Source organism: Syngnathoides biaculeatus, chromosome 17, assembly GCF_019802595.1.
Source record: "Syngnathoides biaculeatus isolate LvHL_M chromosome 17, ASM1980259v1, whole genome shotgun sequence".
Classification (NCBI taxonomy): domain Eukaryota; kingdom Metazoa; phylum Chordata; class Actinopteri; order Syngnathiformes; family Syngnathidae; genus Syngnathoides; species Syngnathoides biaculeatus.
Genome location: NC_084656.1, coordinates 847,358 through 866,219, shown reverse-complemented (window position 1 = coordinate 866,219; position 18,862 = coordinate 847,358). Strand labels below are relative to the sequence as shown.

The 18,862-nt window shown below is 44.5% G+C and overlaps 1 protein-coding gene across 14 annotated transcripts in view; it reads right to left on the bottom strand.

The window, feature by feature from the left end:
* The window catches only part of mapkap1 (MAPK associated protein 1), a 101,320-nt gene that overhangs the window by 64,167 nt on the left and 18,291 nt on the right, over positions 1-18,862 (bottom strand). For 11 of the 14 annotated variants that reach the window (XM_061847634.1, XM_061847637.1, XM_061847636.1 and 8 more), the window contains one exon: positions 4,422-4,712. The exons of the other annotated variants lie outside the window; for them this stretch is intronic. In XM_061847634.1, the coding sequence (XP_061703618.1) occupies positions 4,422-4,704 (283 nt within the window). In that variant the 5' untranslated portion in view covers positions 4,705-4,712. The remainder of the gene's footprint in view (positions 1-4,421; positions 4,713-18,862) is intronic. 14 annotated transcript variants of the gene reach the window in all.

The following is an 18,862-nucleotide window of genomic DNA, read 5'->3' as shown; positions in this document are numbered from 1 at the left end:
CCCATTTCTACTTACGAATGTTTCGTGTTACGGATTAGATTAATTTCTTAAGTAGCTGTACCATTGCACATTATATTTATAAGGTTTTATAATCACCTCCTCGAGCCGTCATCTTATCGTGGTGGAAGTGTTTGTGTGTCACCAATGCAAAAAGGTACTAGGTGAGGGACCAGACAAACTAAGACTCCAAAATCCCTATAACGAGTGCAAAACTTGGATCTCTGTCTCCCTTGCCCGGACGCAGGTCACCGGGGTCCCCGTCTGGAGCCAGGCCTGGAGGTGGGGCTCGAAGGCGATCACATGGTGGCCGGTCCTGCAGCGATAGGGCTCGGCCAGGCACAGCCTCAAAGTGTAACATAAGGGGCCATAAGGGTCGGGTGCTCTGTTCCACTCTGGATTTACCCACGGTGAGAGACGCTGAGCAGGTCTGGGTATACTTACTGCGGCATGGCTCGGGACCTGTAGGTTGGGGTTTAGCCCGGTGGATCAGAGTGTAGTCTTCCTCCGCCTTCAGGTAGCGGGACGGGTCCTGACTGTTGTTTGTGCCTATGCACCACACAACAATTCAGAGTACCCACCCATTTTGGAGACCTTAGAGGGAGTGCTAGAGAGCGACCCCTCTGGGGACTCCATCATTCTGCTGAGGTACTTCAATGCCCACGTGGGCAATGACAGTGCTACTTGGAAGGGCGTGATTGGAAAGAACGGCGCCCCCGATCAGAACCCGATTGGTTTTCTGTTACTGGACACCTGTGCTCATAATGGATTATCCATAACAAACACCATGTTCAGGCGTAATGGTGTCCACGTACACCTTGCAACACGACACCTTAGGTCGCAGTTCGATCATCGACTTTGTGGTCATGTCATCGGATTTGCGACCGCATGTCTTGGACACTCGGTTGAAGAGAGGGGTGGAGCTGTCAACTTATGAACACCTGGTGGTTAGTTTTCTTCGACGGTTGTAACGATACCGGTCCGACATGGCAGGCCAAAACGTATTGAGAGGGTCTGCTGGTAAGATGGCAGACCAACTCGGGATGTTGTGAGTTGGTGGGGAGAATACTTCGAAGACCTCCTCAATTCCACCAACACGCCTTCCCATGAGGAAGCTGAGTCTGGGTGGTTTAAGGCGGGCTCTTCAATCTCGGGTGGTTAAAAAGCTCCTTGGTGGCAGGGCCCCAGGGGTGGATGAGATTTGTCCGGACTTCCTCAAGGCTCTGGAAGTTGTGGGGCTGTCATGGTTGACAGGCCTCTGCAACATTGCGTGGACATTGGGGACAGTGCCTCTGGATGGGGGTCCCCCTTTTTAAGAAGGGGGACTGGAGGGTGTGTTCCAACTGTAGGGGGATCACACTCCTCAGCTTCCCTGGTAAGGTCTATTCAGCAGGTCTGGAGAGGAGGGTCTGTCGGGAAGTCAAATCTCAGATTCAGGAGTAGCAATGTGGTTTTCGTCCTGGCTGTGGAACAGTAGAAAAGCTCTACACACTCGAGGGTGCATGGGAGTTCACCCAACCAGTCTACATGTGTTTTGTGGACTTGGAGAAGGCGTTCGACCGTGTCCCTCGGGGAGTCTTATAGGGGGTTCTTCGGGAGTATGGGGTACTGATCCCCGATACAGGCTGTTCAGTTTGTTCCGCATTGCCGGCAATAAGTGAGACTCGTTTTCGGTGAGAGTTGTCACTGATTTTGTTCAAAAATTTTATGGACAATCTCTAGGAGCAGCCAAGGCATAGAGTGTGTCTGATTTGATGGCCTTAGCATCGCTTCTCTACTCTTTTCAGATAATGTGGTTATGTTGGCTTCATCAAGCAGTGATCTCCAATTCTCACTGGAGCAGTTCACAGCAGAGTGTGAAGCGGCTGGGATGAAAATCAGCACCTCCAAATCTGAGACCATGGTCCTCAGTCAAAAAAGGGTGGCGTGCCCTCTCCGTTCGGGAATGAGATCCTGCCCCCAGTGGAAGAGTTCAAGTATATAGGGGTCTTGTTCACGAGTGAGAAAAGAATGGAGCGGGAGATCAACAGACAGATCGGTGCAGCCTCTGTAGTGATACGAACTTAGTATCGATCCGTTGTGGTAAAGAGGGAGCTTAGTCAAAAGGCGAACCTCTCAATTTACCAGTCGATCCACGTTCCTACCCTCACCTATGGGCAACGAGCTGTGGGTCATGACCGAAAGAACAAGATCCCGGATACAAGTGGCTGAAATGAGTTTCCTCATCAGGGTGTCCGGGCTCCTCCTGAGAGATAGGGTGAGAATCTCGGTCATCCGGGAGGGGCTCATTTTCGAACCACTGCCCTCCGTATCGAGAGGAGCCAGATGAGGTGGCAGGGGAACCTGATTCAGATGCTTCCCGGACGCATCTCTGGTGAGGTGTTCCGGGCATGTCCCACCGGAAAGAGACCACGGGCATGACCCACGACACGCTGGAGAGACTATGTCTTTCGGCTGGCCTGGGAACGCCTCAGGATTCCTTCGGAAGAGCTGGAAGAAGTGGCTCGGCGGGGTCTGTGTATCCCTGCTGAAGCTACTTCACCCTCGACCCAACCCGGGATGGAGGTTTTATAATTAAAAGATTTAACTAAATATTTCTTTTTGTGTAAAATATGCAAAGTACAAATACTGTTTGCATATTTTAAACGTTCAGGTAACCACATAAACGTATATCCCCCGCTATTTCATTTTTTTTTTTACTTTTCGTGTGTGGTTCTGGTCACAATTAACCACAAAAAAATGAGGGATTGATGTACTTGTTTTGATGGTTATGTTTTTTGGTTTGCGGCAGAGCAGTACGTTCAGTTACACCAGAGTCATGGTTGAGCACCTGTGTTGATGGACTTTGTGTCGTCCTTGGCGTAGCTAGGATGCTATCAAAGTTGGACCTGCTTGATACGTCTGGTCTCAGTGTGTTAATCAGCCTTCATTTCGTGCCTTGTGTATCGTGGTCGGATTCCTGTGTCGCCCCCATTTCGCATCGTGAGACCACAAATGGCTGTAAAGTGCATTTGATGGAGGTCCAATAACAAGATCCCACGAAAAGTAAAATGAGCAGGTGCAATGTGAAGAACAGACCAAAGTTGAGGATGTGCAGAGCGCAAGAAGGATGAGCTGAAGAAGCGCTGGAGAGGGCGAGCCACAGAAAGATCAACGGAAAGGCAGGCAACTCCTACATCATGAATGAAATAGAGCCGTCGAGGAAGGCTGATTGCCATCACAAAAGGAGGCGTAGATCAACAGAGGTTGCTGCAGGTGCAATTGAAGAGGCATGGAGATTGAGGGAGAAAAGAGAAGCCAGGGTGGGTGACAAAGAAAAGAGGTACACTTTGCCAGTTTGGGAGTCGCAGCACACAGAAAGTCCAAGGTCTCCACAAGGAGAGATAAAACCCACATTCCTTCTTTATTGTTTTAAACTAGTGGGAATAAAAGCTAAATTATTGTATCTGACATAAAGAAACCGGTGTCCAGCTTTGCATCGTCAAACAGACACAGACCCTGTTTAATCCATCTAATGAGTGTTTCAATTCTGTGTGTTTGGTGAGGGCATTTAGTATGTGCGATGTGACATTTGTGTTGTGTGAGATGGAATGAGTGTGTATGAATAGATCATTCTTATTTCCTCATTTGGTGTCCCATGTTTCTCAGAGAGGGGTAGAGACGGGGTAGGACGAACGGACTGACTGACTGACTGAATAATGGTTGACTATGGTAGAACTTTGAGATCAACTTTGGGGGTGCCTATTATGCATGCGCATTATACACGCAAAAGTACGCTATCTTAAGGCTTAAGACTATTTTGTGGACTGAAACAAAGGGGCAAAATGACTCGCTGCCTCATAGCATGCTGTGTATCGCTCTTCTCTCACAGTGACAGCAGGCAGAGGAGCAGCAAATCCGCAGTAGAATAAGTATGTGATTAATTCAGTGGAAAGAAAAGGCATGCATTGCCCTAGTGCAACCATCAATAGCACACAAATTGGTTTGCATTTTACTGCAGTCCCTACAAAGTGACCTGAGTATATTGGAAGTATATCTTTTCAGAGATTGGACCAATGTGTCTGGGATTATTCAATTGAGCAAAAATGAAAGATTGAATTTTCAGACGCACGCTCCATCAGGGAGCACATAATTTTCATAAGATTGATGCTTTGGAACGTAACTCGTCAAGGCTAAAGCCCCATTTCAGTGCATAGTTTTGTCTGCATTCAATTTTTTTTTTTTTTCCAAACTACTCGTAATCTGGAATCACTTCAAGGGACTACGCATTGTCAGTAATAGTTTAAATCTGATCCAGATTGGTCACACAAACCCTTCAATCAGTAGCAAAGCAGGATTTCTGGATGTCTTTGCATGGATCAGTCCAAGGAAGCCATCACAAAAACCTTGTCTTGATAATCAGATAATGCCTAAAATAAATTTACCTGTGTTGGAGCGACGACGGATGCCAAAATCCCAGCTGGAGGTGATATCCATAGACTGGGAGAGATCGCAAGTGTGACTGTCCAGAATGGCGCCGAACCCCTCATTTAATGAACTTAACATTGCTGACTCATTGCTGCTACCATGTATCAGAGCCAGATGGCACTTTTCCAGATCCACATCCTGGTCAATTAGGACCATTTCGCACATTCCTGTATCATCACTGGTAACATGAGACTGTCTGATGTGGGCCAAAATAATAGCTGGATTGTCCAAGAAGGCCATTTCTTTCCCTTTGTGAAAAAAAAAAACAGAAAATAATTCAGTTTTGGTTTCTGAATCTACCACTTGCCAATATATCCTAAGCTCTCTTTTAGATACATTGGTGTGAAAGTGTTTACCCTTCCTGTCTATTTGCAGTGGTACCACTACTTATGAAATTACCACAAGGAGAAGTGGTTTTTACATGTAAATAGCCTAATCCATTCCAAGACCCCCCCCCAAAAAAAGCATTTAAAGTACATAATGTAAAGAACAATAAAAATTATGCTCATATATCTTTAGCATTGGGAGACGATGCGAAGAGCAATGCGAATGAGAAGCGAAACGCATGGTGGGGGATGGAGGAGGAGGCAAATATTTGACAGCTAAGAGATTACATGTACGAATGTACGCAGAACACTTAGATTCTTGGGCCCCAGGGTCAAGAAAGATGAATAAACTTGCAAAAAACACAAATGAAAATTTCACCAAAAAGTTGTACTTTACCAATGTGCGCCAGCCTGTGACAACACGTGTGAAAGCACGAGCGTGTGATCTGGTTTCCCTCAAGGGTCGAAAAGGAAAGGAGAAGCATCATGCGTAAGGACTGAGACCCATCCAAGCCAATGAAATGCCAGGAAGACGCTGGGCAATAGTCAATGCAAGAGAAGCTCTATCGCGCCACTTTCAAACCAAGATGCAAGATGTTTACTTACATTCAGTGGAATTTGGGGGCAGTGAAAAACAGCATCTATTTTTGCCCTTCTTATCCTGAATTTTCCGTCGTAACTGGGGACCATTTTCAGAGGAGGTGTTTCGTGACCTGAATTTTTCATTGTAAGAAACGTTCTTAAGTAGCGGTACCACTCTAGTTTGCACATTTGTCACATTTCACTCAACAAATTTAAACACAAGTCAACAAAATAGGTTTTTAAATGAAGGTGGCAATTAACCAGAGAAAAAAAATCTAAACCTTCATGGCGCTGTGTGGAAAAAGTGATTACCTCATAATACCTAATAAGTTTTGGGCCACTCTTAGCGGCAACAATTGCCATCAAGTATTTGTGATAACTTGCAATAAGTCTCTTGCAGCGGTGTGGAGGAATTTTGCATGACTTATCTTTTCAGAAATGTAAATACAGCCACGCTAGAGGGTTTTTGAGGATCAACCACCTTTTCAAAGTCATGCCTCAGCAACTCAAAAGAATTCAGCTCAGAGATTTGAAAAGGCCACTCTGGTCTTCATTCTATTTTTCCATTATTTTTCCTTCAGCTACTGTGAAGTGGACTTGCTGGTGTGTCATGTATGGATCATTGTCCTGCTGCACATCTCAAGTTCATTTCTGCTTAAGGTCATGTCCAGATGGCCATGGACTTTTCCATTATATTCCTGGGGTTTTTTTTTTTTTTTTTTTTGGTAGACAGCAGAATTCATTTTATTTGTCACAGGTTCTTCCAGGTCTTGAAGTAGCAAAACATCCAAAGACTATCACACTACCGCCACCATATTTTACCATTGGATTGATGTGCTTTACCTTGTTACATGTGAAATTAGAATAAATCCCCTTGGTCAAACCAGCAAAATAAAACAAAGCAGTTGTATGTATTTAAGACAATTTAATAACACACAATTCAATAAACTAACACAAACTAGAGGTGCAAAGACAGTTCAGTTATGTGTAACACAAGCTAACAAGCCAAACAACGTATAGTTTCCACACTCTAAACGAATGTCCAAGGAGGCGAATGTTATATCCAGCGGATGTTCCAGAAATGTTCAAAAGACGAGAGGCAGAAGGCAGTTTGGCACAAAGCAAATTGTAACATGTTCAAAGCAGCAGTGGTTGTAAGAAGCCCCGTCGAAAGCCACCTCGTCCTTAAATAGGGACTTCTCGAAAGTTCCAGAAAGATCCGCGTCTGATGACGTATTAAAGTCCCATTTTTTCAGAACATAAAAAAAAGGTTTGCGTCACAAAGAAAGCATGTAAGAAAGAAAATGAAGAGAATAAAGAATAAATAACTAAAAATATACATAGTCATCACAACCTGGAATCACTTTTATGCCAAATGTAATGAAACACAGACCTTCCAAAAAGCTCTACTTTTGTCTTAGACACCACAGAGTATCTTCCTAAAAGTCTTGGGGATCATCAATACGTCCGTCCATCCATCCATCCATCCATCCATCCATCCATCAACAGCGTATAATGCCCAGCCACTTCATCAAGCTATTTCAGGTAGATCCCGAGGTGTCCCAGGCAAGCAGAGACATAGTCTCTCCGGCGTGTCCTGGGTTGTTCCTGGGGTGTCTTTTCAGTGGGACATATCCTGAACACCTCACAAAGAAGGCCAGTATCGGAGGATTTGGTGCCCCATACTCCCAAAAGACCCCTTACAGAACTCAAGCGAAAACAGAGAGTGGTTGGTGAACTCCTGTGCAACCTCGAGGACCCTGCCAAGGGTGTAGTACTGGTCCACTGTTCCACAGCCAGGACAACAAACAATTTGTTATTCCTGTATCAGAGATTCCACTTCCAACAGGCCAAGAATAGACCTCACCAGCGAGGTTCAGGAGTGTGAACCCCTTGTCGTTGGAACACCTTAAAAAGGAGGACCAATCCAGAGCAAGGGTGGGCAAACGTTTTAGCCCAGACACCACATTGACTTTTAGAATTTGACAGGTGGTCAAAGAAAGAACAAAATGTTTCGATTTAAAAATAAATAAGAGGGGATTGTAGTCTTAATATTAAGATTAACTGGGAAAAGTGCTGTTTTATCGATCACTTCTTTTTTGAGAGTCCATCACAGTTGGGTGTGAGCTTTGCTGTGGCAATTCTCAGAAAATCAGCTGCCAAGTGGCAGGAATAACACTTATGCACATTACCAAAAAAAAAGCATTACCTGAATTGTACACATAACTTGGTAATGGATGCCACACATATTACTGGATTATCAACATGAACCAATAACTTAGATATTGGTGTTAAATCAGTAGAATTAACATAACAGCACAGTACAGTATGGATGCCAATTAGTGTTGTGACAGAAAAGTTGCAGAAATGTCACTCTGCCTGGAGAGCCGAGCTGGATGTAAGCAGACAATGAAGGACGGACGATAGCTGAGTTTGCTCCACGCAAAGTTGTTTTTTTTTTTAAACTCTCCCCGCATTTTCTAGTTACAAATGAATGACAACAAGAACGCAAGAGTACTTCAGTGGATGTGTTGAGTGAATGTGAACTGAAAGGAGGACTTTGTCCAGAAATTCTATGTACAAAAAACCCTCCAATCTGAAGTAATATTGTTATTACATATATTTTGGACATTAATTGAGGAAGAAAAAGTAAAAATAAAGAACATTTTAGAAATCCAAGCAAAATTTGGATATGTGCCAGCTTTCACAGCCAGACCCGGAAACAGGCTTACCCCGCCCCTGACGTCCCCAGGGTTTAGCATCTATCTGCCTCAAAATATCCCGCAGAACAGTGCATTAAAGGAGCGACCATGAAAGAACCTTATTGTGCAAAAACATTTGCCCCGGTTGACTAACAAAAATCAGTAAATAATGGAACTAGCTTTCAGTATTATTTTCTTTCTTGTAACACAATAATGTGGTTATGACATGTAGGGGTTGTCCAACCACAGACTTTATTTCACTTTTTTTTCCATTCATGTACAATCTCAAATTATGAAATGAAAAATGTAGTCCAGAAAGTGTAAAATTATTTCTGTAGTAGTAATGTGGTTAAAGAAGTGTTGAATGTTGGCCCCTAATATGAATGTTATTAGGTTGCCTGTGTACTTGTTTTGCATCAAACCAGCAAAGTACAGTAGTCATGTATGTGCTACAAAACCAATATTGTTTAGACATGAATTGCATGTATGTTGAAGTTGGTTCATTCTAAATAAACATCAGTCACAAGTGTATGAGTGTACAAACAGATCTAACAGGGTAGTAGTCTTCATGTGACTACATGATCAATATATGGCTTTGTGATATCCTTCGTAAACATCTTCAGGGAATATTTTTTTGAATGCTAGTCATCACACAAGATCTACATCTAAACCAACTGCTCAGGAAAGCATCAAACACATCAGAACATTCTAAACATCAAACATTATTAGCTTTAGCTTCTTAGGCGTTAGTTGCAGCATCTCGATAGTACACCCTTATCCTTATTTCCTCCTAGTCCGTCTTTCCTCCTTGTTACACATTTCTTTTGACACTGGCCATGATTCTGTTTGCTCCTCCTCGCCAATGTAATGTTCGCGTTATAAGGAATTCAGACAGAGCTCTTTCGGACAAATGCATAGGCTTGAATATTGTACATTATGTTATTTTTGTTTTGTACTATTCTGAGATATTCCTCTGCCACACCAGATTTACGTATGCAGGACAACAGTTCCTCGCTTGGCACTCTGTCATAGGCTTCCTCTAGATCCACAAAGACACAATGTAGCTCCTTCTGACCTTCTCGTGTGTTTTTCCGCTGGCATCCTCATGGCAAACATCTGTGGTACACTTTCTAGGCATGAAAATATATTGTTGCTCGCAGATACAGTGAAGAAAGAAAGTATTTGAACACGCTGCTATAGTGCAAGTTCTCCCACTTACAAAATCATGAAGGGGTCTGAAATTTTCATTGTAGGTGCATGTCCACTGTGCGAGAGATAATCTAAAAAGAAAAATCTAGAAAACACAATGTATTATTTTTTTTAAAGATTTATTTGTGTGATACAGCAAATGCAGCCCTATGGGGGCACAAGGAAGTGCAATCTGTAGGCCGGTCCCAAGCTCGGATAAATGCAGAGGGTTGCGTCAGGAAGGGCATCCGGCGTAAAAACTGTGCCAAACAAATATGAGCGTTCATCTAAAGAATCCCATACCGGATCGGTCGTGGCCCGGGTTAACAATGCCCGCCCCCGGCACTGCTAACCTGCAGGGCGTCAGTGGAAATTCAGCTACTGTGGGTCGAAGACAAAGAAGAGGAGGAAACCGGATCCAGCGTCAGAAGAAAAAGAGGAATGCACAGAGCCTACAACAGAGTGTAGGGACTTTGAATGTTGGGACTATGACAGGAAAAGCTCAGGAGTTGGTTGACATGATGATTAGGAGAAAGGTTGATATTCTGTGCATCCAAGAGAGCAGGTGGAAAGGTTGTTAGGCTAGAAGTTTGGGAGCAGGGTTTAAATTATTCTATCACGGAGTAGATGGGAAGAGAAATGGAGTAGGGGTTATTTTAAAGGAAGAGCTGGCTAAGAATGTCTTGGAGGTGAAAAGAGTATCAGATTGAGTGATGAGACTAAAATTTGAAATTGAGGGTGTTATGTATAATGTGGTTAGCGGCTATGCCCCACAGGTAGGATGTGACGTAGACTTGAAAGAGAAATTCTGGAAGGAACTAGATGAAGTAGTTCTGAGCATCCCAGACAGCGAGAGAGTTGCGATTGGTGCAGATTGTAACGGACATATTGGTAAAGGAAACAGGGGCGATGAAGAAGTGATGGGTAAGTACGGCATCCAGGAAAGGAACTTTGAGGGACAGATGGTGGTGGACTTTGCAAAAAGGATGGAGATGGCTGTAGTGAACACTTATTTCCAGAAAAGGGAGGAACATATAGTGACCTACAAGAGCGGAGGTAGAACCACACAGGTAGATTATATTTTGTGCAGACGATGTAATCTGAAGGAGGTTACTGAGTGTAAATTAGTGGTAGGGGAGAGTGTAGCTCGACAGCATAGGATGGTTGTATGTAGGATGACTCTGGTGGTGGGTAGGAAGATTAAGAAGACAAAGGTAGAGCAGAGAACCATGTGGTGGAAGCTGAGAAAGGAAGAATGTTGTGCGGCCTTCCGGAAAGAGGTGAGACAGGCTCTCGATGGACAACCGAAGCTCCCGGAAGACTGGACGACGACAGCCAAGGTGATCAAAGAGACAGGCAGGAGAGTACTTGGTGTGTCATCTGGTAGGAAAGGGGAGAAGGAGACTTGGTGGTGGAACCCCAAAATACAGGGAGTCATACAAGGAAAGAGATCAGCGAAGAAGAAGTGGGATACTGAGAGGACTGAAGAGAGGCGAAAGGAGTACATCGAGATGCGACGTAGGGCAAAGGTAGAGCTGGCAAAGGCAAAACAAGAGGCATATGAAGACATGTACACCAGGTTGGACACGAAAGAAGGAGAAAAGGATCTCTACAGGTTGGCCAGACAGAGGGATAGAGATGGGAAGGATGTGCAGCAGGTTAGGGTGATTAAGGATAGAGATGGAAATGTGTTGACTGGTGCCAGTAGTGTGCTAAATAGATGGAAAGCATACTTTGAGAAGTTGATGAATGAAGAAAATGAGAGAGAAGGAAGAGTTGAAGAGGCAAGAGTGAAGGACCAGGAAGTGGAAATGATTACTAAGGGGGAAGTCAGAAAGGCACTACAAAGGATGAAAAATGGAAAGGCAGTTGGTCCTGATGACATACCGGTAGAGGTATGGAAGCAATTTGGAGAGATGGCTGTGGAGTTTTTGACCAACTTATTCAACAGAATTTCAGCGGGTGAAAAGATGCCTGAAGAATGGAGGAAAAGTGTTCTAGTTCCCATTTTTAAGAACAAAGGGGATGTTCAGAGCTGTGGGAACTATAGAGGAATAAAGTTGATGACCCACACAATGAAGTTATGGGAAAGAGTAGTGGAGGCTAGACTCAGGACAGAAGTAAGTATCTGCGAGCAACAGTATGGTTTCATGCCTAGAAAGAGTACCACAGATGCATTATTTGCCTTGAGGATGCTCGTGGAAAAGTAAAGAGAAGGTCAGAAGGAGCTACATTGTGTCTGTGTGGATCTAGAGAAAGCCTATGACAAGAGTACCAAGAGAGGAACTGTGGTACTGCTTGCGTAAGTCTGGTGTGGCAGAGAAGTACGTTAAAATAGTACAGGACATGTATGATGGCAGCAGAACAATGGTGAGGTGTGCCTGAGGTGTGACAGAGGAATTTAAGGTGGAGGTGGGACTGCATCAGGGATCAGGTCTGAGCCCCTTCCTGTTTGCAGTGGTAATGGATAGGCTGACAGATGAGGTTAGACTGGAATCCCCTTGGACCATGATGTTCGCAGATGATATTGTGATATGCAGTGAAAGCAGGGAGCATGCAGAGGAACAATTAGAGAGATGGAGACATGCACTGGAAAGGAGAGGAATGAAGATTAGCCGAAGTAAAACAGAATATATGTGCGTGAATGAGAAAAGTGGAGGGGGAAGAGTGAGGCTACAGGGAGAAGAGATAGCGAGGGTGGACGACTTCAAATATTTAGGGTCAACAATCCAGAGCAATGGTGAGTGTGGTAAGGAAGTGAAGAAACAGGTCCAAGCAGGTTGGAACAGCTGGCGAAAGGTGTCTGGTGTGTTATGTGACAGAAGAGTGTCTGCTAGGATGAAGGGCAAAGTTTACAAAACAGTGGTGAGGCCGCCCATGATGTACGGATTAGAGACGGTGGCACTGAAGAAACAACAGGAAGCAGAAATGGAGGTGGCAGAAATGAAGATGTTGAGGTTCTCGCTCGGAGTGACCATGTTGGATAGGATTAGAAATGAGCTCATTAGAGGGACAGCCAAAGCTGGATGTTTTGGAGACAAGATTCGAGAGAGCAGGCTTCGATGGTTTGGACATGTTCAGAGGCGAGAGAGTGAGTATATTGGTAGAAGGGTGCTGAGGATGGAGCTGCCAGGCAAAAGAGCGAGAGGAAGACCAAAGAGAAGGTTTATGGATGTGGTGAGGGAAGGCATGAGGGCAGTTGGGGTTAGAGAGGAAGATGCAGGAGATAGGCTAAGATGGAAAAAAATGACACGCTGTGGCGACCCCTAACAGGACAAGCCAAAAGGAAAAGCAGAAGAAGAAGGTTCAGTCTTCATGTGCGTTGGTCACATAACTTGCAACACAATTTTATTATTTTCAGTTATAAGTAATAATAATGCCAAATTTATTCACACTAGGGTATTTTAAATAAACAAGAGAATGACGACCTATAATAAAAACAAGGAATACTAGAATATTAAGTTGAAATGCTCAGGTCTACCTCAAGAGCGTCGCAAGTCCCCAGCTGGACCAACTGCAGTTTGCCTACCAAGCTAAAAGGTCAACATGTGTCTGCACTTCATCCTTGACCACCTCAAGAGTGAGGGAACCTATGCAAGGATCCTGTTCCTTGGATTTCAGCTCTCCATTCAAGACCATTATCCCCGAACTCCTCCAAGTTTCTCTAACTCAGCATCATGCCTAACATCTCTCAATGGATCTACAACTCATTCAAACACACCATCAGCTCCGGGACACTAAAAGGTTGTGTCCTCTCCCTGCTGCTCTTCTCATACAAACTACTACACCGTATGGGACCCAGTTGTCAAAACCCTGAAGTTCACAGATGACACCACAGTCATTCAGCTCATCAAAGACGGCAACAAGTCTGCGACAAGAACAAGGACAAGGACAACAAGTAGTGAGGCTGGAGGTTTGGAGAGACCAATACAATGTGTTGCTGAAAGCACTGTAGAAATGATTGTGGACTTCAGGTGCCTCTCACGCTGTCTAACTGTTTTTTGTCAACCGTTGAAAACTTCTAGTTCTTGGGAATTACAGTCTCAGGATCTTAAGTGGGAGACAATTCCATCCTCGAATAATCCTAGCAAAGGGTGTACTTCTTGAGACTGCTGAGGATGCACGGCCTGCCACAAGAACTGCCGAGAAAGTTCTACGCAGCAGTCATCGAATCAGTACTTTGTACCTCCATCACAGTCATGTTTGGGGCAGCCACAAAAAGGACAAACATTGACTGCAACAACCATCAAAACTGCTGAACGAATTGTTGGCAGCAGTCTATCCACCCTTGAGGACGAGCACGCCACTCGAACTAGGGTGGCAGCAACTACCGGAGACAAATTCAAATTCCTTGTTTTTACATAATTGGCTAATCAAGATGATTCACATACTGATGTAGGGTTTCACCAGGTGTGCTTTCCCCATGACTAATTTCTTAGAAAAATAAAATGTTACTATGCATAATACTTCTACCAGCCATTGTTGGGTGGGAGCCCGAGGGGCTGTGGGGCAGTATTATACATTGGTACAAGGAAAAATCTGCTGCAAAAGGGAAATTTGGGGGGGTGTTCAGTGGGTATTATACTTGAGAAATTACAGTACTTTGATGTGTAATCACAACAACAATCAAACTGATTTGATGGTGAAGAACAGATAAAACGCAACAGTAACAGTGTTTTATTATCATTCTATTAAATAGCAAGTTTAGCGTGACCAAGGAGGGCAACACACTCAGTGTGCTGGTAGGTGTTTCCCTCAATACCTGGAGACCTCATTGGCAAACTGGTGATGGAATATTCAGTCTTCAGAGCGAGAGGAAGACCAAAGAGAAGGTTGATGGATGTGGTGAGGAATGACACGAGGGTAATTTGGGGTGAGAGAGGAAGATGCAGGAGATAGGCTAAGATGGCAAAAGATGACACACTGTGGCGACCCCTAACAGGACAAGCCGAAAGGAAAAGAAGATATGTGTGATACAGCTACAAATAAGTATTTGAACACCTGAGAAAACCAATGTTATTTGGTACAGTAGCCTTTGTTTGCAATTACAGAGGTCAAACGTTTCCTGTAGTTGTTCACTAGGTTTGCACACACTGCAGGAGGGATTTTGGCCCACTCTTCCACACAGATCTTCTCTAGATCAGACCGGTTTCTGGGCTGTCACTGAGAAACACAGAGTTTCAGCTCCCTCCAAAGATTTTCAATTGGGTTTAGGTCTGGAGACTGGCTAGACCATGCCAGAACCTTGATGTGTTTCTTCCGGAGCCATCCTTGGTTTTTCTGGCTGTGTGGTTTGGGTCATTGTCATGTTGAAAGACCCAGCCACGACTGAGGGAAAGAGGTTGTTCCCCAAAATCTCACAATACATTCTTCATTGTTGTTACTTCTGTCCTGAGTCTAGCCTCGAGTACGCTTTCATATAACTTAATTGTGTGGCTCATCAATATTATTCTCACAGCCACCTGTCCAAATTGCTTCCATACCTCCAAAGGTATGTTATCAGGACCAACTGCTTTTCTATTTTTCATCCTCTGGAGTGCCTTTCTCACTTCCCCCTATCTAATCATTTTCACTTCCTGGTCCATCACACTTTCCTCTTTCTATTCTTCTTTCTCTCCTTTTCTTCATTCATCAACTTCTCAAAGTATTCTTTCCATCTATTTAGCACACTACTGGCACCAGTCATCACATTTCCATCTCTATCCTTAATCACACTTATCTGCTGCTCATCCTTCCCATCTCTATCCTTCTGTCTGGCCAACCTGTAGAGATCCTTTTCTCATTCTTTCGTGTCCAAACTGGTGTACGTCGTCATAATGCGTCTTTTAGCTTTCGCCATCTCTACCTTTGCCCTACTCACTGTATACCTTTGGCCTCCGCTCAGTCCTTTCGGTGTCCCACTTCTTCTCTAACCTCTTTCCTTGTATGACTTCCTGTATTTTGGGGTTCCACCACCAAGTCTCCTTCACTCCTTTCTTACCAGAAGACACAGTAAGTACTCTCCGGCCTGTCTCTCTGATCACCTTGGCTGTAGTAGTCCAGTCTCCTCCTGTCCACTGATCTGTCTCCTCTTCCCGAAAGGCCGCACAACATTCTTCCTTTCTCTGCATCCACCACATTGTTCTCTTCTCAACCTTCGGCTTCTTAGAACTTGAAGGACATGACGGTTGACACAAGACTGCTGTACAGCGTCAACTGTGGTGAAGAATCCCTCCTGAAGTCCACAATCATCTCTACAGTCTTTGAGTGTTCAACGTCAGGTTGTGTGGGCCACAACAAAGCTCCATTCTCACCACTACCTGCTGATACCAAGACTTGTAGGCACCTTTGATGAAGGCAATGACTGTGGTGTCATCTGCAAACCTCTGGACTTCGACAGCCCGGGGCCTCGAGATGCAGTAGTTTGTGTAGAGCGAGAAGAGCAGAGGGCAGAGGAGACAACCTTGAGGTGCCCAGGTGCTGGTAGTGAATAGGGTCCTGCCCATCAGAAAGTTTTCGATCCACTGGGAGACAGCAGACGAGACGCTGAGCTTGAGAATTTTGGAGGAGAGGAGTTCAAGGATGAAGGTGTTAAACGCAGAGCTGAATTCCACAAACAGGATTCTTGCATAGGTTCCCTCTCTGTTGAGATTTCAAGGATGAAGTGCAGACACATGTTGACAGCATCATCCGCAGAATTGTTAGGTTGATACGCATACTGCAGTGGGTCCAGCTGGGGACTTGTGACGCTCTTGAGGTGGTCTATCACAAGACGTTCAAAGGACTTCATGACCACAGGATGGGGACACAAGGTCTGGGCCCGGCGGTTTGTTGATCTTTTGTTGTATGATCTGGCTCGCGTCCCTTTCATGGATGTTAAACAATGGAGTGGACGGTGGTGCGGCTTGGTGGGTGACCTTTGTGATAGTGTCCTTTTTAAATCTCCAGTAAAAGCTATTGAGGTCGTTGGCTAGCCCACTCTTCGTTTCTACTGGGGGGGAGCGTCGCTTGTAATTAGTGAGCAATTGTAATCTGTGCCAGACAGATTTGGAGTCATTAGCGCCAAGATGTTTTGCCAGTTTAGCTGCATCGTCTCTCTTTGCAATGTTAATTTCTTTTGCAGGTGGTTCCTAGTGCGATTCTAGAGGGGTCTATCTCCGCAACAATATGCAACCTCTTTAGCCTTGGCGGAGTTGCCTTAGTCTTGCTGTAAACCACAGGTTGTTGTAATTGAGTGTGCAAAAAGTTTTTGTTGGTACACACAGCTCCTCACAGAAATTGACATACACGGTAAGAACATCCGTGGATTCATCAAGGCTGCGGACTGAATTTTCAAGACACTCCAGTCTGTTCAGTCAAACCAGCTTTGAAGTTAAAATTATGCCTCGTTTGTCCACTTTTTAACTGATGTATTAGCCGATTTATGTTTTGCATACACACCGAATATTAGGTCTATTAATTCTCCCTTTACCTTTAACAGGTTTTATCCTATGAGTTCTAGTTCTCCGGGTCAGGCTGTTCCTCATGTGATGTTTTTACCAGCTCCAAGTGTATCCAGCTGGACATAGTTAACTGTCTTGTTTTTTTTTTTCCCCCCACTATTTTTGTCTCTCTCCCTTTAATATAACCAAAGGACTTTTGGTCTGATTTTTAGTGTAAGGTGTGACAACTCACAAGACTTGCATCCTTTCCTCTCTTTGCAGAAATTTTCCTTTCTTTTGTCATAAACATCCACAAAGACAAGATTGTCTCCTTGCTTATGGTGTCAAATATTTTGTCAAAAGTCTTGGTGTCAGAAGTGGAACTCCAGGTTTGATTCCCAATACAGAGGCTCTCCAGACCAGTGACTGATCATCTGGGATGCACACTCGTCCTGCTCTTACCCAAGAATTAGGACAGGGGACTGCCCGGCTGCATTCCCGGATTGGCCATCACCTCGGGATTCGAAATTAACCGCAACAAAAAATTACAGTAAAGAATTTGTATTTATTTATTGATTTTTGGTGGAAACAATCTTGTCTTTGTATTCAGGGGTACTGGTAGTTGCCCTTCCCATGTTCCATTGGCAAGGTTCAAGTCCGTACCATAAGTACAGTTCAGTGAGGGTTCGAGTCCGCAAGACCAGAGAGTGTGGAGTGCGAGGCCCAAGGTTTAAATTCAGTGAGGGGTTCGGTGCCACAAGACCTGATAGCGAGGGATAGCGTTCCAGGGCTTAATTTCAGTGAGGTGGTTGGTGGCTCAAGATCTGACAGTCAGGGGTTTGTATCCCCAAGACCCAACATTTTGGGGTTTGAGGCCCTGACAATTTCAAAGATGTTTGAAGATTGTGATAAAGGGAAGCACTTGTATAAAATGGGGAGTGGGAAGAGAAAAACAACTTATAAGAGCAAAACAGTGATAAGAGCAAAAACAGGTGTTTACCAGTGTACACATCACCAATTATGACCCATATTAAGGGGAAATATGGGGGGAAATCTATTGTGTGGGTAGAGAAATGGGTAACTGACTATGGTTTTTCAGTCATGGGACGTTTAAGCATCCGGCAGTTACCACATTTCAAAGAAAGGTTGGAGGAGGAGAAAAGTAGTTTGAAGAACAAAACATTTAAAATTAAGGATTTAGAAGACATTGAGAAAAATGAAGAATTTCTGGAAATATGGTTGACAGAAGCTCATAAGGGAGAGAATGGTAAAGACAATTTAGATCAGGGAAAAGTGAAAAAGGAAAAGGAGTTTGAAGAAACATAACTGTGTATCTCCTGTGACACCGTATCCAAGTTTGCCTGGTGGAATACGTCAGGACGACATCAGTGACTGGGTACCCTCATATCCTCCGCAATCAAACGGCAACCTGAGCAACCAAGCGACGATGACAGCCAGTGCCCTCCGCCCCACATCTCCAGCACACAAGTTGCTGCTCTTCTTCCTGTTCTCAGCCTGCTCAGATGGTTCCTGCTGGCAGCTTTCCACCTCCAGTTGTGGGACAGAAAAAATGTGCTCCGGGTCCGCCATCACCATCACCATCAGTTACCAGTCAGATGGCGAAGATGGATTTGAACTTCCACATGCCAATGATCGAGTTCCTGGTCCGGACGGTCACTTAGACCCGGAAATGAAAGATGCTCTAAAAGAGTGGACACATCCCAATGAAGGTGGCTGAAGGCGATGTTATGCGACATGCCAAACATGCTGAGATTAAAGAATACAACCAGAGGAAGAAAAAAGAAGAGGAATTGCCAAAGCCATCGCTGAATGCACACCTAGCAATGACTGCAATCGCTCAAGAACAATTTCAAAGCAGAGGGCACAGTGGATGAGGCATGAAATGTTGGAAGGGGTATAAGAGGCCTTGATAACTTGATAACTGAGAGAGTGGTGACTTTGATGATGGCACTTGCCACTACTGTAGAGAGAAGGGACATTCGCAAAGAGACTGTCCGAAAAGATGTCAAGATGTCATTGCTGACCGACAGAGGAGGTATGGGGGGCTCAGGTCACGTGGTGTTGCGTCTGATTCCTGACAAGCCCCGGAACAGCGCAATTTACCAGTGATACACAAACACACCTGCATCCAACACCTGCTCTTTGCAACGAAGAACCACTTGCTACTGATACATTGCAT